General features: G+C 41.7%; 1 protein-coding gene across 1 annotated transcript; it reads right to left on the bottom strand.

Moving 5' to 3' along the window:
- Nucleotides 1-216: 216 nt before the first annotated feature.
- rpa1 (replication protein A1) lies at nt 217-24,381 on the bottom strand. Its single transcript, XM_056441149.1, has 17 exons — nt 24,144-24,381; nt 23,489-23,536; nt 22,984-23,062; nt 22,645-22,753; nt 22,387-22,475; nt 22,145-22,219; nt 20,979-21,102; nt 20,447-20,549; nt 20,248-20,316; nt 19,756-19,948; nt 18,003-18,139; nt 16,183-16,331; nt 9,414-9,537; nt 4,924-5,100; nt 3,821-3,928; nt 3,459-3,545; nt 217-583 (listed from the first exon to the last, which is right to left on the bottom strand). The coding sequence occupies exons 1-17, from the start codon at nt 24,171-24,173 to the stop codon at nt 482-484; spliced, it is 1,803 nt and encodes a 600-aa protein (XP_056297124.1). The 5' UTR covers nt 24,174-24,381; the 3' UTR covers nt 217-481.
- Nucleotides 24,382-24,437: the final 56 nt, after the last annotated feature.

Here is a 24,437-nt window from a genome sequence, read left to right as displayed (position 1 = left end):
AGACTCCAGTGCATTCCCCACGAGGTCTGCACTGTGCATGCGTGCGTCTGCTTATGTTCGCGAGTTATGTGAGAGACGAGGCACAAAAGAGTGGGAGAGCACGCGGTCTGATCAGGGATGTGCAGCTCCGGCCTCGCTGGGCCGAGTTCCCGTTCTGGTCTCCTGCTTGAAGCAGCCGGCAGCAGCACACGACCAGTCAAACAACAACCGACTTGAGACAGTTAGCATTTTATTGTGTCACTCTCTGCTCTGGAAAAGGAAAACATGTCCGTCATGTTCACAGACAACAACAAAGAATCAGGCCAGCAATCGTCATTTGATAAAGAAAGGGTGAACAAGTGCGATCACGACAATTTATTCACAGGGAAGTAAAAAAAAAATAAACAATTGCTTTGTGAGCAAAACTTTGTCCCACGTACAGAGCGGCGTCGACTAGAGAAACAAAAGCACTAACAGTACTTTGCATAGATCATAGGTTCCTCTAAGCAGCCAGTTTCCTGATGTTCTGGATCAACCTCTTGCTGTAGTCCTTATGGTCGACGGGCTTCACGTCCATCACCGTCGCCTTGATCCTGGATTCATCCTGGCACACAAACGATTAGAAAACTCTTTTAGACGACACAGCGGATCACATGGACGTACAATACTACGTCCATCAATGCTAAACAAAAGACAGCTGGCGACGACAAGAAACTAGAAAGCAGCACAAATATGACAAGTACCAACACAGGGTTCTTACACATTTTGACCAATGGATTTCCAGGACTTTAAACCAAATTTCCATGACCAAACTGAAATCTTGGTATAAACATGAACATTTTTGAAAAATGTGCCGGCTTATATTTTGAGCGTTTTTCTGGAAAAAAACGTATTAATTATTTCAAACTCGGCGTAAATGAACATGTGATTATAACAATTTCCATGACTTTTCCCAAACTTTTATGATTTTAGTTTTTTCCATGACTTTTCCAGGCCTGGAAATAACCATTTTAAAATTCCATGACTTTTCCAGGTTTTCCATGACCGTACGAACCCTGCCAACATAAGCCACCATGTGGCGCATGCTTCAAGTGGCTCAACCCAACTAATAAAACCCGGCCCCAGACAAAAGGTCACGGCACTCATGTCCAGGTCGGCTGTGTTCCCCGTGACCCGCCTTCCATCGGCACACTGAAGGCGGCACAAGGAGCGACGACTCTCTGCTTTTGGTTAAACGGTGAGATGGTGTGTGTGAATGTGGAAGCCGGCAACATCAGAGCCACGTCGGGTGTCGCTGCACACTTGGACAACCTGGGGCGGACGCAGCACCAGAGAACTAGTCCAGTGCAACCAATCTTTAGTGCCATGGAAATCTCTTCACTCCTCTCACTCCTCCCCAGAGGAACAGACTTCATCATGTGATCACCGGTGGTCACATCTTGTAAAGACAGACATGATTTGTAAGAAGCAAAGGAGAAAAAAAAAAAGAGTAATAAGACGGGGCCAGTGCTACGATGAAATGCCTTGAAGGTCCAATATGAGCTCCGCCATCAGCTCGACTTGAATCACTTCCGACGTGTAGCCACGGCCTACAGGCCAAATGAGACCTTAATAACAGCCGTTTGGATATTTTAGCCTCAAGCGGACATTGGTGAGGTCAGGCAGGTAGAAGAGTTACGAGTCCCGAGTGGTAAAACTCAAAAGATTGCTTTTTGGCCGTAACACGCAGCTATAAAAAATCCACTGACATTTTGAGTTATTACAATTAACTGCATGCAAGATTACAATTATATTTCGAACAACAAAACTCAACTTTGATATTGATTCATGTGAAAATGACAACATGCATCATGCTTACATGAACCAGCTACACGTCACTTGTTTTGATAAACGTGCAGTAATTAAGAATGTTTTGATTTAATAGCCAAAACTAGATAAAAAGGAAAAGCTTTTGGTTCTCACACATCCTTGACACGGCTTCATGCTCATGTTTTGATGCAAGAATGACATTAATTAAACTTGACTGTTGTTTTGATCCTAAACGCGACATCCCTTCTCCTTCAACAGGGGCTTGGTTTTTCTCATTAAGAGCGTCACGCTTATTTGGGTTTTGTTCAGTGTGCCGCTGCACAGCGAATGATAAGAGGATCAGAAGACGTTCATTTCCTCTTGATAGTAAAAGTCCAACACATCTTGATCAGTCTTTAGAACGATTGCAGTCGTTCTTCTCTACGTAATATAGATAGTAATCAAGTTTTTAGCTGTATTATATATGGAATCTATTGTATAAGGGTGCAAATAACATTTGTCATTATTAATATCCTAATATAATATCATAAACTCCAATTTTCTCCCGATAAATAGATTAATCAGAGCTGGTTTTGAATGACCACCAATCTTTGGTCATAAATATAAAATGATGAAACGGAAAAACTGTTCAATTTACATTTCAACAGTGAGAACAAGTGTTCTAGTTGTGTTCATTCGCTTAAAAATGACAATTACAAAAATATTTTCTTGACCAACGTATTTATCATCTTTAATGTCGGCTATATGCATAAGGCTAAACTCTGATGTCTACCTTCCTAACATTATGTATAACCAAGGTGACCTTGACATGTGCTGGCAGTCTGTGTTTTAATGTCATTGGAAGAGATCATTTCATTATAGTCCTCATGTGGCAGGTTCCTGATTGAATTAAAAATAAAGAGTTTAATTTTCTCAACTGTCCTGAAAAACCCTGAAACAAGTTTCTGTCTAAATTTAGTCTCACGGTGATGCAACAGGACGAATGGGCGTCTTTTACTTCCTTTGTCCGACATCAAGCATATCCACCATCGCACACATGACAATATGGTCTTGCACAATGGCTGGCTTGTAGCATTGAGGGGGAGAACATAACCTGAAAGAGGGGCTGCAGGTGTCTCGGTTGAAGGAAAACGAGTCTGGAGGCAGCAGCCAACACATGCTTGTAGAAGTGCCATTGGCAGTTTGGAAGCTGAGCTGAATGTGACGGACACAGTGGCCTCTTCTGTGGTCTCGAGGCGGATGAGCCTCTGGCTCCGCTCCATACTTCCTGCTCCGAGTCCCAGCACAATCAATTCTTTTATGTGCGGCCCTCAAAACAAACCTCTATCTGTGCGGACTTCCGGAAATAGCGCCCACAACTAATCTGTGTGTGTGCAAGCTTCACAAAGCAGCAGTCTCAGACAAACACTTAAGGTTGTTTTAGACGGCTCAGTGGGTGAAAATGAAAGCAGGGTCGTTCTGTTGATGAATGGGAAAACTATCAAGGAGGAAAATCACAAACAGCCGTTTTATGTGCTGCATTTTCATTCTACAAAGGAATGATGTTGGTTCCGGGGATTGAGGCTGCACATGTATCCCTCCCTTTCTTCTCGACAGACGAATTTTCCATTACAGCAATACGGTGAAGCAATCCCATCGGCATTATATCAGACCATTACCGCTTTACTCACGTTATACGTTTCTAGCTTCACTCTGCTTCGGAAAATAAAAGTGTTGAAATTGGCTTGTTGGAAGACCTCGTCAAAGGCGACTTCGTTCTGAAATAAAAAAAACATTTGGCTCAATAAAAAATAAAAATGGTACACATTGATTGAATCAAGTCTCAGTTTCATCGAAGTTTCAAGAGCACACAAAAAAGTGTCTGAAAAAAACAACTCAATTACTAAGACAACTGATTTGGAGGTTATTTTGCCTGAAAGGAACAAAGCACAGTCGGTGTCTTCTCCACTCATCGGTCGGTGCAGGAGCATGTGAGTCACAAAGCCTCTTCCTTTCCTCAGGCCAGTATTGTATTCAGGGAGGAGAGTCTCACCGAGTCCTTGAGCTGCCCCAGGTAAGCTGCATTCTGGCCGAGGATGGCCTCGGCACTCTCCTGGAAGCAAGTGACCCACTGGTTGTCCGCGTAATCTGCAATGTTGGCCTGTCGGATTATATAGAAAACAAAAGGCAATAGTGAATTAAAAGAACGGTTACATGCATGGAAACACAAGCATAGCTTAATGTTCTTGTGTATCAATTGAATAAGGGGTGACTGTGGGTCAGTGGGTAGCAGGTCCGTCTTTCAATCAGGAGTTGGAGGTTCAATCCCCGCCCTAGTCGATGTGTCCTTGAGCAAGACACTTAACCGAGTTGATCCCTGCAGCTGCGTCTACAGTGTATGAATGTAACAGGATTGTAAGTCGCTTTGGATAAAAGCGTCAGCTAAATGACATGTAATGTAATGTAATGTAATTTGGAATCATCCGCTTGTTTGTTCGAGTGGTTCCTGTATGCTTAAATATGTATATACGTATGTATGCATCTTAAGAAATAATTAGCCTACATCCTGCTGGCAAAGCTTGATAAATACATTCGGCGGAAGCAATTGCACGGCTTATGCTCGAGCTTGTGAAGAATAATATGTCGACTGGCGAGTGGTGACATTTCTCTGTGACTGACTCGGTGAGCTTTTGTTCCCATTTGATTTTTGTTCTTTCGCAATAACAATAATAACTAATAAAAATGTATTTTTCTTTTCCTCCCTGCACTTTCTGGGGCTAACAGTACGGAAAGCTGCAGCAGTTAACCTCACATGGCTCGGATTTTCAACAAAAGTCGCACTGCATTACAAAATCCAGAGTTGGCTTTCAATGTTTCTAAATTGAACTGCAAAGAGCAGCTCGAGACAACGATGAACCAGAGTGAGTGGGCCATAAAGGGAGAGGGGCTTGAATACGGACAGTAAGGAAAGAGAGCAGAAAGACAAGGCAATGAGAATGACTAAGGATGATATGCATCGCCTTAGCGGTGACAGCTGCTCAATATTAAGCAGGGAGAACAGGCATTTAAGATGTGTGCATTAGCATAAATACGTGCGTGCGAGTGCATGTGTGGCACAGCTAGAAGTTTTAGGGACGCCAGTGCCGAGTCACTTACAGAAAGGATGAGGCGATACTTGAAGTTCGGGAACTCTTTGTCACACTTTTCGCAGCGGAACATGCCATTTTGCTGGTCCACCACTTTTTTGTTGCAGTCTTGGCTGGGACAGGCCTGGTAAAGGCAGTTTTCCTTGCGCAGGTATACTATGGTAGCTATGCAGGTGTAGTAGTCCGCCTGAAGAGGAAACAAACAAATATTCATATAAACACAAGTTCAGTGCTGGATAATCTTACTGGAATGTGCTTCTTGCTCAATGTTAAATGTTGACTGTTGAAAACTAGGAATAAAACTGCATGAAATGTAACGACAAGAGGGCATTTTAGGAGCGCGTAATGGTGTATGTGAACCGTCAGGAAGCAACATTTGTGGTACAGATGCAAGATTTGTAATGCCAGCCAGAATCCTAATGGCTTCGACACAAATGCAAACTTGCTGCCACATTTATGGGGAACAAGCAAACCGTTGAAACAGACTGCACACAAACAGCCTTGAGGAAACATTCTTCGTCTGCATGGAAAACACCCAACCAAGCGACGTGAATTTCACATCGATAGAAGAGTGGATGGAAGAAGCCGCTCTGGATATGCCGTCATGAAGGGACGAATGATTCCAACACGTTTGCAGAAGAGGCACATTCCTTCTCCCCGTCGTGAAGGGTGAACCGTAACGTACTGGACAGATGGTGGTCGCACCTCAACAGCTCAATGTTTCAGGCGGTCTGCATCCTCTACTCACCTCGATATTGGCTGTGGCAACAGGAAGGAGACAATTCCACTTTGATGAAAGCTAAAAGGTCAGTTCACGGTCAGGCAGCAGCGCAAAAGACCCGTCATCTTGGTGACTTAAGAACATCAACCGATCACTAATAGCACTATGTAAATGCAAGACTATGTTGTGAAGAAACATGCAAGTCATCTGTATTTAGAATTTCTCCAAAGGACTGAGAAGGAGACACGAGGGCTGGGTGACATGGAGAAAATCAAACATTTTCTACAGTCAACTATTGGAGCTTTCACAGGATAATTACACAAAGACATTTTTGATAAATAATCATTAGTAATGTGGATATATGTAGGGCTGCAACAACAAATCAATAAAATCGGTAAAATTTGATTCTTAAAATAGTTGGCAAATGTTATTATCGATGTGTTGCGATTATTACGCTACTCAACAATTCGGAGATGTTTGAGTTCAAAAGTTGAGTTGAGCACAGAACCGAAGGAAAGACCATGTAATGATGCGTTGCGAAAATTTAGTGTTGAGATGCCATGAGATGGGATTTGGTGTGAACGTAGCATAAAGCGCTTTTAAATAAAGGTTTGAAAATTTATGTTTTTTTATCCGATTAATCAATTAAAATCGAAAAATGTGGGACTATGAGCATGAATAAAAAATGAATTACTAATGTTTCTGAAAAAACAAACTTAAATATAGATTTCCCAAAACAATACAAATAAATAAGTTCCTCTCTTCTCCAAGCATTCCGTTAGTATGCAAAAGAAGTTCAACCCCAATTAACTCAGTGGGGTAAGAGGGCCGTCCTTCAACCGCAAGGTTGTGGGTTCGATCCCCGCTCTCCCCATTAGCTGCAAGTCGAAGTGTCCTTGAGCAAGGCACTGAACCCCCAGTTGCTTCCCGGGCGCCTCACCGCAGCCCACTGCTCCTTAATAACTAAGGATGGGTTAAATGCAGAGAACTAATTTCCCCTTGGGGATTAATAAAAGTGTATATTTATATTTATCTTCTAGAACAGGACAATGATATTCTGAGTCATTTTGGATCGACAAAAAAAAGCCCTTACATGTGGTAAATGACAGCAACAAAACAACCTTGTTTAGATCTACAAAATAAAAACCCCAGACATCAACCTCTGCTAAATGAGGTGCAATTAATCAAGTAAATCCCTCAATTAGTGTGCGACTGATCAGGGCTGCCAGGGATGGAACTGGATTCCAGCCACTGTCATGAGCCTTTACAAATGCAGTGTCAAGCCAACAAGAGGAGGGTGACCACCTCCCGTCAGAGAGGGCACGGGAGCCATGTGGAAACTTGAGATTGTGACACAAAGGCTTTGTGACAGGCACAATTAAATGCAACAGACTTTTAGTTAGGGGGGGGGGGGGTTGAGAGGTCTGACCCTCATGCCCCTGTGTATTAGATGTCTCAAAGGAGCTGAACCAAGGCCGTCTTTAACCCCTCTGTCAGTACCGGGCCTCATCAAGTGCCATGCTGAGGTGAAGCAATAGCCTCCATAGCCCCAGGGTCAAACCGTTTCCTCCTGAACGGCAGAAAGCTAATGCAACGAGAAACCCTTCACCCGACAGGGGTCTAATACAGTGTCAGGGTTTGGGGTTTGGAATTTAAGAGTGCGAAATAGATGGGGCTGCTTGAGCTGCATTGTAGGCCTGTACATGATAGAATAGCTGAAAGGGCTAAACTAAAAGAGAATAATGAGGACGCAACAAGCCGACCAGGGCTGCAACAACGAATCGATAACAATTGATTATTAGAATAGTTGGCAACGAATGTCATTATCGATTAGTTGCGTCGTGCGATTATTACGCTACTCAAGCTGCAGAGATGTTTGAGTCTTTATCTGCCTGATGGATCGTGGAGGTCTCCATCGTGGAATATGCCGACTACGAACTATTCATACACTCTGTCATAATCATTGAATGTATTTTAACTCTAAATCTGTCCTTCTGTACACATGACATCTATTGCATCTGTCCATCCTGGAGAGGGATCCTCCTCTGTTGCTCTCCTGAAGGTTTCTTCCCTTTTTTCCCCCTGAAGGGTTATTTGAGAGTTTTTCCTGATCGATGTGAGGTTTTGGGGCAGGGATGTCTATGTGTACAGATTGTAAAGCACTCCGAGACAAATTTGTAATTTGTGAAATTGGGCTATACAAATAAACTGAATTGAATTTTTAAAAAACTGAGCGCGGAGGTAGAGGAAAGACCATAATGCTGCGTTGCGAAAGCCAATCAGCGTTGAGACGCTCCGCCCGTCATCACTGACGTCGTGCCGTTGGTGAATCTAACTGACTGCTGCTGCTCTCGTCGCGCTGGAAGCGGAAGTTATTCAGACGGAGTCGGTGAAAGTCACCGAGCTGTGTGAGCCTACGGGTGACGTTATGAACCCGACCACGAGGGCTTTAGATGTTCCGACGTTTGTGGGATGTCGTCAACAAGTAGAAAGCAGAACTAGTGGTTAATTCTTCCGTGGTGGATGAAGGAAATATTAACCATTTCCACAGAGCAAAGTAACAGAGATAAGCCACGCCCCTTCTCAGGCGCAAATGATCCACACATAGTGGGGTGAGTAAACTCAGGCGTAAAGAGTAAAATATCGTTAGTTGTTTTTTCATAAAGGGTTGGAAATTAATGTGTTTTTTGTTTTATTTGATTCATCTATTAATCGAAAAAATAATCGACAGATTAATCGATTATTAAAATAATGGTTAGTTGCAGCCCTAAAGCCTACTATAAGCTACTGGGGATCCTGCAGTTGTGGCCATTTCAGAAAGAATTAAGCTCGTAACGCATGTTGGACGAGGGTCACTCACAGCCTCGGGCAAAGTTTCAACACTGCTTTCAAATCGTGAAATATTTACCAAAACATATCTTACGCCTTGACTTAGCGATAACTTCTCGTCTGGTTATATCCATGTATTTTTGCATTTATTTGTTTTCTCAGGAATTATGGGCCCTTAAATCCTCTTGAGCTTCGAAAAAGACAATGAAGCAAAATTCTTCTTTCATCTCATCATTGCTTTCATCTATCTATTGTCCTATAGTCTTAATTGGATACTTTCATCATACTGTGATGATTATTATTGTGCAGATTGTGTTAAATTACACAAGTTAAGATCTCTGCACAGGTCACATTAGCCGCTCCAGACAACATTCACTTCTGCGAGCACCATTTCCCTCAAAGGTATAAATTTAAAAAGGGGTAAATTAGCAAACACATTACTTTACTTATCCTAGTGCAGTAATGGCATTTCAGAGAGCAAAGAATATAACCTGTGGAATCAATACCAGCAATGAATGTGACTTTCGCCATAATACAAGACTGAGGGGACATCACAATACAAGGGGAATAATGAGGATTTTGAAACACGCATACCTGGTGGTGCAGTGATTTTATGAGTAAGTATGAATAATTTCGTAATTCATCATATTGATGTAGCCAAAAGTACCTTTGGGGTGCCAAATGCACCGTACGAGTGACACGGTTACATTAAAGCGAGTAGGGCTGGACCCGGTTATCTGACTATTCATTAATTTGTCACGGACTGTATTGACGTACACTGAGTTCTTTATAAATGCAGATTGACTGCGAGTACTTTCATATTTATTGTTTGGGATTCAACGAAAGACTTTCAGTTTGTTTGTGAGTATCTTCGAATAATAACAATACGTCTGGGTTCACCATTGCGTGAGTGTTTGAGCACATCAAGGCCAAGCTGAGCATGCGTGTACCTTGTCTCCATGTCCCAGGTGCTCCATCTTAACATCCGACAGAGTCTTCCAGTTGGTGACTCCCCCGCTGCCTTTCGCCTCCGTCAAAGACTGTCCTTCCAGGGCGTGGCCCTCCTTGTCAAACCTGTTTGAGAGAGAATCTCTCCATCATTGCTCACATCACACACTCATCAAAATGTTGCCACGCTGGTTTATGGCATATTCACGTTTATTTGATCTGACAGACACAAAACCAAGATTTTAGTTGAAAGTGAGAAAACAAAACAATATTCACAAAATATTCACGTTTGAGACATTTTCACTTAGAAAATGCCATAAAGACTTATCTAAATACTTTATTTTACCTCGTTAAAAAAAAATTTATTAAAGAAAGCTGTATTTTGTAATGTTGGCATATTGAGGCCTACTTCTAGTTGCTGCTTTATACATTTGAATTCATCCAAACCAAAAGCAGGGGGCAATAGTTGTTCACATGACTATCAACAGACTACAGACTGTCCATTTAACAGTTAGCTTTAAAAAAATCCTGTTCTGGGCAGAGCATCCATTTGTGTTTGTCAAAGCAAGGATGGGTGAGCTGAGCACAGGCTGAGAGGCTTGTGAAATGACAGACGAGCCAGTGACATCAAAAACCCATTTTCTCCTGTTCCCTAGTAATTCAGGGTAGAAGCAAGAGAGGAGGCAGAGTAGAAGGAGAAGATGAGTGGAGGTCAAATGCAATGGGGAAAGCAAATAGCAGTTTAAAATGGTCACAGGGATCAATAGAGCGCTCGCTAATCTGTTGGCCATAAGGCAGAGCAGCGCACAATGGGAGCTCGGGTTGTAAATACAGCCAGAGCATGCTTTGCTCCTGGAGGCATGACTAATTGAAAATATCCCCATTAACGTGTGTGGCCAGAGCGACACGCAGGCTGCCGATTTCCATTTCCATTGATAAATGTGAGCAATTTTTCATGGTGGCACCAGATTCCTCACGGGTGTACCTGCACCGCTCTGCTTTAACTGAGCCTGCGCCCCGTTAGGAACTTGTAAGAAGATATTCTGACTAAATGGAGATAGCGGTTTCTGTCATGTCTCCTCTCCAAAGACAGATGTTCTAAAAGGGGGAGACAAATGTTGTGACAACAAGTTAAAACATGGCAAGCCCTCCAGACGAGACAGGCTTCACAGTGATACATGGCTCCACTGGACACCGAATTTGACAGGTAAGCCAAAAGGACTATAAACCAATCACGATACCACCAATTAAATTAATGAAATTAAAAATCCCCTGCTCCTTTTGTTCTTCAGAAATCAGTGAGGAGCACAGGAAACAGAAGTGGCGCAATAGACAGCGATCGAAATGAAGGAAACCAAACGAGGACACGATGGACCGGGCTGAAGACGCGTGCACCGGTCAACTGAACGCAGGCAGAACCCAGCTGGGAGCAGCGTGGCGACAGTGAGACAAACTGTGGGAACACCACGATAGACGACTGGAGGCTTGGCAGACATGCACGTCAAATAGCATGTCTGTATCAATGAACAGGGACAGGACGGGAGAAGAGACGCGTCAGATGAAGAGGGGATGATGGGGAAGTCTCAGTCAGCAGGGTTCTCAGCTCTGGGTCGAGACCCTGATGCCTGGGCTGCGATTAGAAAACCAACACAATTGAATAATATAAGTCTTTGAGCTTCCAGTAACGGGGAAGCCACAGACGTGGTTTTATTTAATGCATGACGCGTGTTGTCCCTCTCTAGCATTTCAGCCGAATCACAGCAAAGCGATTCTGTCCTCACAATGGAAAGATCACACAGGCTACATTTGTCAAATAAAATGTGTCAGAATGCTGTTGAATAAAAGAGCAAAAATACAGCAATCTAATGTTTCAATGTCACCTCGGGAAAATTCTGCATTAAAGAGTAAATTCTCACCACTGTCACAAACATTGCATTTGAATGAGTTTTTCATATACAGGACTGTCTCAGAAAATTAGAATATTGTGATGAAGTTCTTTATTTATTCTGGATTCATTACAAATCAACTGAGCCTTTTATTCTTTACAGCTTAAGAAAACTCAAATATCCTATCTCTAAATATTAGAATATCATGAAAAAGTATACTAGTAGGGTATTAAACAAATCACTTGAATTGTCTAATTAACTCGAAACACCTGCAAGGGTTTCTGAGCCTTGACAAACACTCAGCTGTTATAAATCTTTTTTTTACTTGGTCTGAGGAAATATTAAAATTTTATGAGATAGGATTTAGAGTTTAATCAGCAATATTAAAAGAATAAAAATGAATCCAGAATGCATGAATTTTCTGACAGTCCTGTAGAGCTACAGATGTATGTATGTATATATATATATATATATAATCTCGTAGAAAAAAAAAAGGGAAAATAAATGCATTGCTATAGTACTTAAAAAAAAAAATTTTGCCGTTTTAAATAAATTGACCTAATTTATTATTAATGTATCTGAGCCTAAGAAAGTTACCATCTTCATCAGCCTTCTGTAAATTAAACAAATTGTAGCTTTTTTTTCACTTAATAAAAAACTATGATTGTAATTCTATGCCTGACTAGTATATGTTGCAAAATATTATCTTAATGAATATATAATCTTTAATGTTTTTAAAGTGTGCAAAAATAATCGTTTATTGTTGATTAATCTTTAAATTATCAAGTTATTTGGTGTATAGAAAGTCCAGAAATTGTGAAAAATGTTCATGATCAAAGGCCAAGACGACTTCCTGTCCACAACTCAAAGGTTATCATTTTAATGTCATACAGGAGAAAAGAAACCAGAAAATATTCACATTTAACAGAATTTGTATCTTTTTTTCTTCCTAAAAGAAAAATGTAAGAGTTGACATCTAACAAATCCTCACATCTGAGAAGCTGCAACCAGCAGATGGTGTAATTCTTCGACTAATCGACTAAACACACAAAGCTAAAGTTTAAAGTTCCCGGATTCAAGGCCACTTTGAGCAACGAGCAATAACGCCACCACCAGAAGAATCACTCACTTTGTCAGACAACAAATCTGGTTTGAAACATTCAGCAAGTCCGTTAATAATTCAGTTCAGCTAATAACTCTTAGTAGTAAATCTGACACTTTTCTTTTTTTCAATCAATATAGCAAGAAAATGTTCGAAAAGTAACAGTCAATTAAATACCGAGGCATCATATTCATTAGACGATGTTAACGCTTGTTGGCTTCTGGGCTGACATGAAAAATGTCACAACCATAGCGCTGTGGCTTGTACATGTGTAAATACTGGAGTCACGATAAGGAAGACAGAGAAACGGTAAGCTTGGACTTGTGGGACTAAATGAGTCTGTGTTGAAGGCATCACCGAAGAGAAGGTGTAGTAACCAGAGAAGTGACGGTCTCCAAATGAGCTGTTGCCACCTAATGGACAAATGCGTCTTTACACTCCAGATGGACCAAAGGGTGAATGTGAAGTCAGATTTCGTTACACTGATAATGTTCACAAATAGGAACTTAGTGTAGATTTATTGTAAAGTTGGCAACCTGTGTCAATAACTCTCCAAGAGCCCAGATTAAGCCAAGATCAAGATAATTAGTTCAGAATGAAGAATTCTTATCTATAAGCACATTGGAAAGTGCGGAGCGAAACGACTAATACTCTGCTAGAGTTTGAGTCAAGAGCCCAGCGAGAAAAGACTATTCATTTAAGGAAGTCCCAGAGGTCTGCGTCAAAACTAAATCAAATTAAGACGCCTCCGCATGAGTAAAACAATGTTCCAGCAGCCTTGGTGTACTGTATCGGTGTCAGGCTGTGGGAGAAAAGGTTTCGGGTTCTTCTGTGCAAAGTGAAAAATATGATCATCAAAAGCTTGTTTAGAGTTTAATTGATTTACTCCCTTGTTCTGGTTTACACAAGTCAGATCTTGGCTTACAGAACGCTCATTAAGAGACACACGTGTGGACGGAGACCACCCTGAGAACCAGACGCATCAGGGACAACAAAACACACACTATGTATTTAGGGAGTCTCGCAGTGAAAACTCCCAAAACATCTTGTTTGTCATCATCACCCGATAACATCGCCATAATGGAGCATTAGAATAAAGGGAAACCAGTGAGGAGGCTATTCTCTTCATCCTCTACACAGCTGAGGCACAGCTCTGACATGCAGTACAACGATGTCGTCTCCACCGTGGTCCTCCTCACTTGGATCAAGAGTAACGAGTGAAGTCTGGCTTCCTTTCATCTGTGACTTTTAGACTGTTGATGCTTGCAGGTACCCGCTGACCAAATAGATTCCTCCTCCATAGTGGACAAAGCGACAGAAGAATCGAACTGAAAGAGTGAAGGGCGACTGTGGGTCCGTGGCTAGCAGGTGTGTCTTTCAATCAGGGGGTTAGTTCGAGTTGTTCCCTGTCGCTGTGTCTACAGTGCATTAATGTAACAGGATTGTAAGTCGCTTTGGATAAAAGCGTCAGCTAAATGAAATGAAATGCAAGTTCTAGTTCTAGTCATATATGTGAAAGAGAAATGGATTCAAATAAATTGTGAAAGGGTAAAAGGGCTTAGAATATCGTGATGGAAATATATAATGGCCTGTACTATAATCACTAACATTTCATAAGTTGTTCCAGCTATTTTGGATTTGATACTATTTGTTTCACAGATTTTGGTTTGACCACTCAAGAATAAACACAAATGATTAAAAACACAAGGTTAAGAAACCAAGACAATGAGGAACTCTCCAATGATAAAAGTCATGAATAAAGATCAGAATAATCCGATAATGTGCTGGTTCACATCAGCCTACATATCCACCACGGCACAGTAGCCTCAAAGGAATAAAAACGCCCAGTCGTGAGATGAGAAGGTTGATGTCACTCTCACGCCTGTCCATTCAACATGAAGCTCCAGCCAGGAGCCATTAGCTTAGCTTCATGTAAAGAATGGAAACCAAAAGGGCATATTCATGTAACATGGAGGGACAAGAGCTTAAAAAGGTGCATGTCCACTTTCACAAGACTCCACTGATGATGTATGGCTTGTTAATAAATAAGAAGAGACGTCTCCCGCCACGTCCCATCTTCTGTTGAGTTTTATGGCGGTTGGCATCCATAAGCGTGAGGGACTGTCTCCCTATTTACTTAATGCCCTTGGTCTATAGTTGCAAAGATACATGAGCCCTATTATTCTCATCCTCATTATTCTAAAGGGTCACAACAGGTCATTGTACAGCAACATCAAGTTCAGATCAACAATCAATAGTCTTTGTGAAATGGCTACTAACGGGACCACCGTCATCACACATGAATGGGGCTCACTGGTCTCAGCCTTCCTACTTTGTGGAATGCCAAGACAGTTTCGAGACATATCCCAATATATATTGAGGTGAGAGGTTGAGGGACCTCTTTGAAAATGACCTTCTGTTATTAAACAGAAAAGAGCGCAGAAAGTAAGAAAAGACTATGCTCCAGCAGTAACGTCCTATAACACATAAATGAATTAAAATAAACCCTACTTGGCATTCTAAGGAATTAAATGAATAAATACATCTTCAGAGAAGCCAGAGGCTGGTGGTAATACCGTCATCGAGAAATGACTGAGCCAAGACGTGAGCAGATTTTGTGATCTGCCTCTTTCTCGCGTGCGAAGTAGAGTCGCAATTTACTGCTCTGATTATGCAGATCAGGTCTCTCTTCGAAGTGGGATCCATAAGGACCGATCAGTTTGCCACAGCTCTGGAGCTGGAGCCAGATTCAACCCCCACTGCGACAGCGCTGCCTCCACACAGCCACCTCACGACGCGTCATCTCACACTGACGAGGTAATGTCTTTGGAGATAACAAAAGCAAAAATAATGTCTTTCACCCAACAAAACGCACAAATACAGTGCATGATTATTGTTTTTGTCATGTTGTGCACCAGGGCGAGGGGCTCATTTAGAAAATGAGGAATCAGGGAACCGACCCGGGAACCTAGATTAAAGATGAAAGCCTTGGTCTTAAAATGTTTCTTTTCCATTGCAAGAATAGCCAAAAATCTACACGGAATAACAGTCGCATGACTTCATTCTGTTAGTGTACAATCCTTCGACTCGGCATGAAGTCATTCTAATAAAATCTACTTGGTGCAATACACATGTCTACATGTACAAAGATAACTACTCTGATTTGTTTAAGAACAAAGATATATTGCCAAAAAGCTAAAAACAGATGCACAGAGACAGACGATCAACATAATCACACAGAAATTAGTCTGGAAAGGCATTTAGCAGCAGAAAAAAAATGCATTTCCACAGATTAAGTATGCTTTCCATTTATATGTAATGCTTCATTGAGGCATTCCCGCGCCCCTGGACCCCCACCCACACAGTGTGGCTAATGGGGGGAACTAATCTTTTAGAATAGCTTTTCACTAGATTTGAACATAGACGTCGCTGCTTTTATTCTGTTTTATCTAAACCATTTTTACTTTGTAGCACTTTGAGTTTTGCCCATGCAAATTAAAAAGTGCATTATAAATATAATCTATTATTATTATTATTATAATGAGAATCAAAGCATGCACTTATACAACCATTTAAATCCTTAGAATTCTCCAATTTCAACAGCAATAATTGCATGCAAGAAGTTTTTTTACAGCAGGTGAAATGTATAAGAAAAATCCCTCTGGTTTAATGTATATCATGCTTCATACCGGCAATGGAAGTACTTGGTCATCAGTCCACAGCTGCTAGAACACAGGAGCAATTCTCTGCCCTGCATCATCTCTGAAATCCAGGCTCACTTACCAGCCTCTGAGCTTATAAGCCTCAGGGATGTCTGGGTTGATCATCAGGGTGCTGCTGAAGGACGCCGAGAGGGACCGGCCACCATAGTCCGAAAGCTTCGCCCCCTTTATGGCTATGATGGGCTGTCCGGACCCATCAAACTTTTCTGCCTACACAAAACAAAAGATATGGAAACACTCATTATAACTGTGTTGCTTTTTACTTCGCTGAATTCCATTGCCTCCGTTTGGTTCCGCAAGCTGTGTGTTGCTGCTTTGTAACCCCCGTGCATCACGGCGGACATTTTTGGCTGAGTTAATGTAAATGGTAAACATTTTGGCGAGAGTGCAAGATTTTTCCTGAAATTTGGATGTGGAACCCCAGCTTTAATTAAAACATATATAATACACTGTGCATCCAAAATACAGACACTCAGACCCTTAAGGACAGAAATGTCCCCACTAAAACCTTTTTGCACCTCCGGTCCCATGGCCATTACAGCATAACATCATGGATCCTATTATGTTAGGCTTCCAGCCACGGGTTCAAAATACTTGTTTTTAAACCATTTTCTCAAAAGTGGCAATGTATAGATGATGGTGAACAATGGCAACCACGTTCACCATCTCAGTTTAGGGTTTTAGATTTGCACTTAGCGTAGCCCTACAGTGTACAGAGCTGCGATGGGAATGTCATTTAGTATTCAAGTATTACAAACCAAAACATTTGACAACCTGACATTTTTACCCGATGGTGATGGAAGATGTTAAGAAATCACCAAAGTTATTACTCTATATCTTTTTTAGCAACATGAATGTCGAAGAAATCTCACTCCCTCATATTATGGAGATATAAAGATATTTCATTGTACTAGATGACAGGTCGAGGGATTCATCGTCAGGGAACAATGAAACGCAATCCATCAAATAGTAGTAAGATATGTAAGATAAAGACAGACCTCGGCAAATATTTATTATTAGTTCAGTTCTAAAATTACTTCCACATTATTAGAGGTTTTTCCAATTGTATGAGATTTTCAGGATTCTTTACTGTAATAACCCGAGGCCCCAACAATAATAATAAAAAACAACAACAGAGTGGAAGGAGGGGAGGGGGGGGGGGCGCAAAAGTGCAGCATTCAGTGACAGGGAAAAATGTCTCAACACTTGCTTCTTAGCATCGTTATTGTTCTTTATGAACGATGCATATTGTGTACCTCAGCAGATCCCTGTGGAAAGGTGTGTGTGTCGGACAAACAGGGAAAACTGCTTCTCGTCAGGAGGAAAGAAATGGTGGTAAACTCAACAGTCCCTCTGAGCCAACGGTAAAAAAACAACCGCACGGGCACAGGGACTCTATGACCCTGTGACGGGGAAGTCAGTCTACGACTTCAACCACATCCAGCGCCGTTAACCACCGCACGCATCATTGCATTTCTTTGGCTCTCAAACCGCTAAACAGTGATCAGCTAATGTGTTGAACAACTCTTTCTAATTAAACAGATTGCCGACATGGTCTCAGCGATGACTGAACATTATGAGCTTCACAAACAGGTCGCTGTTATTGTAGGCGTTGTATATTGGAGCTGCTCATGTCCTTGTGTTCACCCTGGGCATGCGAGGTCTGGCTTCGGTTCCGCCTCAGTCGTTTATAGTAAATGGGTGCTCTCAGATGACGATGAGCACTTAGCAGGACAAATGCTCTGAGGGGAACGCTTAACCATAACAATAGGCATGGATATGCATTATGAAAAAGGGAAGTATTGATTTAATAAAAAGCTCCGGACACAATTTGCTCTACCTCATTGCAGGTTTTACGCTCCATCAAATGTCGATACTCACTTCCTCTCCCCACAGCGTGACCGTCACCAACTTCCCAGACATGTCCATCAAGTTGAGTGTCCTCTTGGACACTTCCTTGTTTGCCTTGGTGGTGAGGCGGGTCAATTCGTCCACACTCTTACACACTCCAATCACATCTGCAAGAGAAGATATGAACCAGTCCATTAGCAGCAAGTACCGGATCCATTTCTCAATTTAATAACCAAAATGATTCAGTTAAGTTTGAATCATGCAGCGCTCATGACATTCTTGAGAGACGATGACCATATGGTTCAACTTCCCACTGCAAAATGTACCGATGGTTTCCAAATATACATATCATACATATTGAGTGCGTTTATGCCCACAGGTCGTTCTAGGTCACGTGGCTTCCGGCACAAATTGGCTCATGGGAAATAAGGGAGTGATTCATTCATTTCAAAATCAGATGCACTGACCTGTGCACTGGGCACTTGCATCCGTAATGTTGGAGGGAATCCAAGAAATAGGCTTAACTTGTTTCCACCAAGGCACTTCATCAAGCATACTTTGTTGACTAATGTAATCAAGCACGACAAATGCAAAGCCATTTTTTTGTGAATGAGCAAGAGCGGCACCACCATTACTCATCTATAAACCCCCATCCGCACAGAGTAAAGGGCTTTTAGATGCATAAAACTTAATGTAAAATGCCTGCTCATAAGCTGAAGATAAATTACTCAAATAGCAGTAAAATCAGCAGTCTTCATTAAATAATTAATATCCCTTCATTTTACCTGTGACAGTAGGTTCTCATGTTCCCATTGGCTCAAAAGTCAATCTGCACTACATTCTATTAGTGTCATCAGTTTTATTAATACCACTTTTTCTCTGCTCGTGGGCTGTAATTACCGCAATCCCACAGCATATCCAGCTCTACTTTCAGCTACAAACTCCATCCTCCGCTTATGATAACTTATGATAACGTATGATTGGGTGCTTGGGAACGCCTCAGCAGGCGCAGGGCTCCGAGCTCCAGTTGGCTGGTTGGAATAAACCAGTGTTTAAGAGACTTATGATGCGTTTCGGCTTCCCGGAGCTCAAGCCCTCCGTAAAGGAAACCGATGTGGAATAACACACCAGGAAACCACAAGAGGACACAAACATTAACTAAATGTAGTTTAGTGCATGGTGCATTAACTGGGTTAATCTAATTAGCTGCGTGTATACAATTGTTCACACTGTAGGATAATACTTTGTTAAGGAGAGGGGGGGAAAAAGGAGCGCTGAACAAACAATTAATTATATTCCTGCACCAAATATTTTCACCTGTCAAGACTGTGGGCTAGGCTTTAATTGTCATCTTACATAAGCCGCCATTAAATGTGTTACCCCGCTGTTCTTTCTTGCAACATTATACATGGCGGGTTAAACGCTGACAGTTTTTCACTCATTTTTTGCATTCACTGCGACTGTATAAATATCTAGAAACAACTAGAATAATTGCCAAGAGTCAAAAACAGTTAGAAATCTGCAAACTGAACCAACATTACATCAATTGTCAGGAGGCATTTTCAATCAAAGACATGCTGTTTGAGCAGAGCTCTGCTGCATTTCATGGTATTTATGGGGCTCCATGTTACATTTTTGACAGTTTGCCGTGTCTCATGTAGTTAGTGCTGCAGGCGCTTCAGTTTTTACCACTAAAATTACAATCTGGTAACATGAGGCAAAAAACTGATCTGAGGTTCTAATGACACATGTTGGGTTCAGAGATGCACGTGTAGATCCTTACCAACGATGGCATCTTTTTCTCGGTTTTCCAGGTCACCAATAGAGACGAAGTCACACTGCATCACCGGAACATCACGGCTGTCTTCACACGGGATAATCGTGGATTCTCCACTGAGAGTCATCTCATAGTCGTTCTTCACCGATGTGTACTGCTTGTTGGCGATCTTCAGGGAGCCCTTGGAGACGTAGTAGACCTGACCCACAGATGGATCAAACCACATGTTATTCAGAGACCTGGGGAGCATTTCACCCGGCTGAATGGTGCAGACAAGATATGACTTTAGGCAATCGGTGGGGATCAACAAAGGCTGGCAGATGATCATAAGCCGCTTATTGTCAGGGTATAGTGGAGCCAGATGACTCATTTATAGTCTCTGTGATTGTAACTCCCAAAGTACTGGCAGCTGTTGATAAAACAGTCTTCGGCAAATCTGTCAGTTATGACAGATAATTAGCACATTCTGTGCTGAATCCTTATCTGGAGGAACATCACCTTGCCAACCTCAACCAGGCTGAAGAACTTGTCCACCTCTTGGTTAAAACCAGTCACTCTGATCTCGCCCTGCAATGAAATAGAAAGATTGGTTCATATATTAAGTATGCCAGGGACAGTAGAAGATATCCAACTCATAATATATTGTAGTTTATTCTTGCAGCATAAGAATCAACACTAGGACCACAGTAATACTCACACTCTCATCCACAATCTCCATGGAGAAGAGTTTGCCATCACCACGAGAGTTGCTCCATGTACGGATGCTGCTCTTGTTGGTTACACGAGCGCGGATGGTCCACCTACGGGACAACAAGTAGTTTGAGGTTACTTGAGTCGGTATTGTTCATTTCTAGAGCACTCCATGGGATGACATTGTAACCCTACATTTGAATAGTTTTATTCATGGCTTCATGCATTTATGTGTCAACGCAAACTTTAAATAATCTGTGCACGTTGCCTGAAAGATTTTTTTTTTAAATTGCAGCAGCGCCACAGACAACCAAAAGTGCTGGAGCGTCTGTGGACTTCAGGATGCAGGAACAGTTTTTAAATAGTTGCATTAGACATATTTGATCATTTTAATGGTTATTTTATTTAAGATTTGTGTCATAGCAATATAATTGAGTTATTTTTATCATATCAAAGTTGTATCACATCTTATGTCTGTTGTTACTGTGCGAAACATGTCAACCTCATGACATTTCCCACTGACTGGGAAGCATACTCACTTGGACTGATAGGGGTTGAGGCTGATGATGGGCACAACTTTAGAGCTGCCCCCTGGAGTACTGGGCGTAGCAGATGGGGTCTTTTTCCCAAAGTCCCTATCCCTATTGAAACCTTTGTTCCCTGCTGAAAGAATGAAGAGAGAAATAAATGATCAATGAAGAGCAGTGATGGAGAGAAGTCAAGGGAGAGGCACACACATTATTTAACCGAGACAAATTCCGAAAATCTAATTTCTTTGGATGGCAACTGCTATAACAGTCATTATCTCACTGAACGAGGGAAGTTCCATCAAAGAAGACCACTTCCACTGTTTGTTCTCGAGTCGAGCGAGAGGAAAGACTCAAACGGGAAACAAAAATCTTGCCAAGCCAAGTTGTTAAAGATGTGTGATCCAGCGTTTTTGAGAAGGATGATTCCCATTTTACAGAATCAGGACAGAGCTGGTTCTGCTCTTTCCCAGGAGAGCTGTGCTGCCCGACTTTCCATTTGGACCAGCGCTGCACATTTGATTTGTGCAGGTCTCACGCGGCGGATTAGAGTTCAAAGTGTCCACTTAAGTCCTCCCACTTTGCCAACCACTGTACTTCTGGTCATTAAGCCTCCAGATCAACCAGCACACAGAGAAATGAATGACTGTGCAGATGAGGGTGCTTGCCACAACCGCAATACCCACATGAAAGATTAAAGGGATGAATACCTGCTATGACACACTAGAAGACAGCTAAATCTTTCTGACAACCGGATTGCACATCTCTCCTCAATAAAGTTATTTGCGACAATTTGAAAAACAAAACTGTTTGCTTATGGTGTTAAAATGCACTCTCCAGGTTGTCTGTGCTACAGGGCGTTTACATATTCTACTGTGCTTCCAAAAAAAGAAGAACACTGATTGAATGGCACAGCTTTGGAGAAGTGAGTGTCAATAACACTGTGAAAAAACCCTAGAGAAAGGCTTGAGATAGATTAAAATAAAAATGGTCCTCAACAGGCCTTAAAAGTACTGGTGACATGTAAATCTGTCCGTTACCCAGCTTAGAGAAAGCAACAGAGGAATGCCGCCATCTGGTGGATATCTATGAACTGTGTGGACAGTGTCTTCCACAAAATGTAAATGTTCACTCATTTTACTTCATGCTCAATAGTTAAAATAAACACTTGCACTCACCTTCATTTTTTAATTGCTGCTGTAGTGGTTGCCGGGTTTCAGGGTTTGGTGCCGACTGCGGGCCTTTGACCTGACCTGCGAGGAAGATTTGACATTAGTATTGGCTGCATTTATGACCCATTAAAACCAACCTATATGTAAACATCAATCTCACATCAAACATATTCAATATCAAATGCTACAAGACAAAATTGCATTATTAGGTAGCGGATGCTATCATGAAATATGATTTGAAGGCTTACCCTCAGCAAAAGGAGTAGGGTCACCTATTCTTCCAGCAACATCTTTAGCAGGCTTGATGACTTCAATTTCTAAAATGATCACCACCCGTCTGTAATGAGACATCACCGTCAACCACAGACAATAGACATTTAGATTCTGAAGATGATTGTATCCATTTACATTTGGAAGATAATTATGCTCACCATCATCTACACAACTATACAAAGGGTGGGCAAAATCTTGATATGACAATAAAATGTAAAAAGAAAACTGCATACCGTTTGTCCTTCAGTATATTGGTCACGTGCTTCTTTAGAATGCAGATGCAGTTGGGCGCCAGGAGGTTCTCCTCAGCCATGAAGTTCAGCTGCGTTGAGAGCATGAAGGCTGGGGGGGGGGGGGTGAGAGGAGACAATCAGACAGGCAGCCCAGGTTCATTCAATTAATGGGTTCTAGGGAATAACTGTTTAAGTCAAGTCAAACTGTATTTTTAGAGCACATTCAAAATGAACCTCAGTTGATCAAAGTGCTGAAAAAGCAAGATTGTCTTTTGCCTAATCCGCTTTTCTGTATCTATTCTATACAATACAAATTAAAAATGTAAAGTACAAACTTACAGGACAGAGTGTGCAGTCCATCACTCATCATCACCCGAAAGCGAGTAGGACCACTTCCACTGTCAATTTTGCGAAGGTTCTGAGAGGTGATAAACAAGTGATTCGGTTAATATTTTTATTTTTTTTAAGGGTTATTAAACATAAGGTTTGTCTAATCGTCTCATTCTGTATCCTATGACAGCACTCATCTTGGTTAGCTTGATGTATGGTGCATTAAAACATTTACACGTGTTAGTCACTTGCCTTTTTTGTCATTAAACCTGAAACTACTAATATTGTAGTATATTATTAATAATAAGTTGTGAGTTACGGCCTGAAATGTAGTTTTCACCCTTAAAAACTAACTTTGGTTTGGATAACGCTTCCGAAATATTCACATTTGTGATAGACAAGTTGGATTATGTGTATGGTGTCAAACTCCAAACACAGGACATGTTAGGTCAGCAGTGATGTAGTGGTTAAACAGGCATGTTAAGGAAAGATTGTGTGTTGTTTTTTCACTCACCACCAACTGAAGCACTGCATCGTTACCACCAATGCCATTTGATAGAGCCTGGAAGAGAAGAATTGAATAAATGTCTGTGACCAGCAACATATATACACACAAACACAGCTTTACTTGTATGTTTTTTTTCACTTGCATGTATAAATACTGCTGTAAGGTTAACGATTTCCCCTGTATGTGTGCGTGTGTGCGTCTGTGTGTGTGTGGTATTACGAAGTGGGTGTCTGGTGACATTCCCAGCAAAGAAATGCTGTATTGCAGTTGTTCTCCATTGTGTTGCGTTACACACACACACACACAAACTTAAAACTAGGCACGCGATTCGTAAAAATAGCCTGATAGTATCGACAATTTTGGACGCAGCTCAACCCCTTTCAAATATAAATTACCATAACTAAATCCGTATGTTTCGCCAGTTCACATTCTACCACAGCAAGCTGGCTGCAATTGGTGCTCGGTTACAAACACGAACGTACTACAAACGCTAATTTCACAGTAAGCTAACAAACGTTCGTTAAATTACAGAAAGTAGCCAACACATAACTGCTAGCTTATCCAGTTGGTGAACAAAGCACTTGACGCCGCACTAAACCGTATTTAACTTCGTCAGTGTGTAGTTGTAGCGCGTTAGTTAGACTGAAAAGGTTGACCTTACCTCTATCGCACCCTCTGAGAGGTTCGTCATGTCCACGAGAAGGAAGTAAAGCCGCGAAAAATAAGATAACTTTGGCAAAATATCTGCTGCACAGCCAACTTAACGCTTCCAACACTGTCAGTACTGCTTCCGTTGTATCGTTGGCGCCAACGGCTTGTCCTAACGCGCGAAGCGTCGTATGCGTTGCTCCAGCTTCCGTTTCCGTTTACAGATCTCAGTTCAGTTTTCGGTCTGTCAACAGCGTTCATCTAGATGCCTGGTAAACACATTAAAACTGACCGGAGACCGGCTGCA

Source organism: Pseudoliparis swirei, chromosome 20 (genome assembly GCF_029220125.1).
Source record: "Pseudoliparis swirei isolate HS2019 ecotype Mariana Trench chromosome 20, NWPU_hadal_v1, whole genome shotgun sequence".
Taxonomy (NCBI): Eukaryota; Metazoa; Chordata; class Actinopteri; order Perciformes; family Liparidae; genus Pseudoliparis; species Pseudoliparis swirei.
The sequence above is the reverse complement of the archived record's forward strand: the minus strand, read 5'-3'. Positions and strand labels throughout refer to the sequence as shown.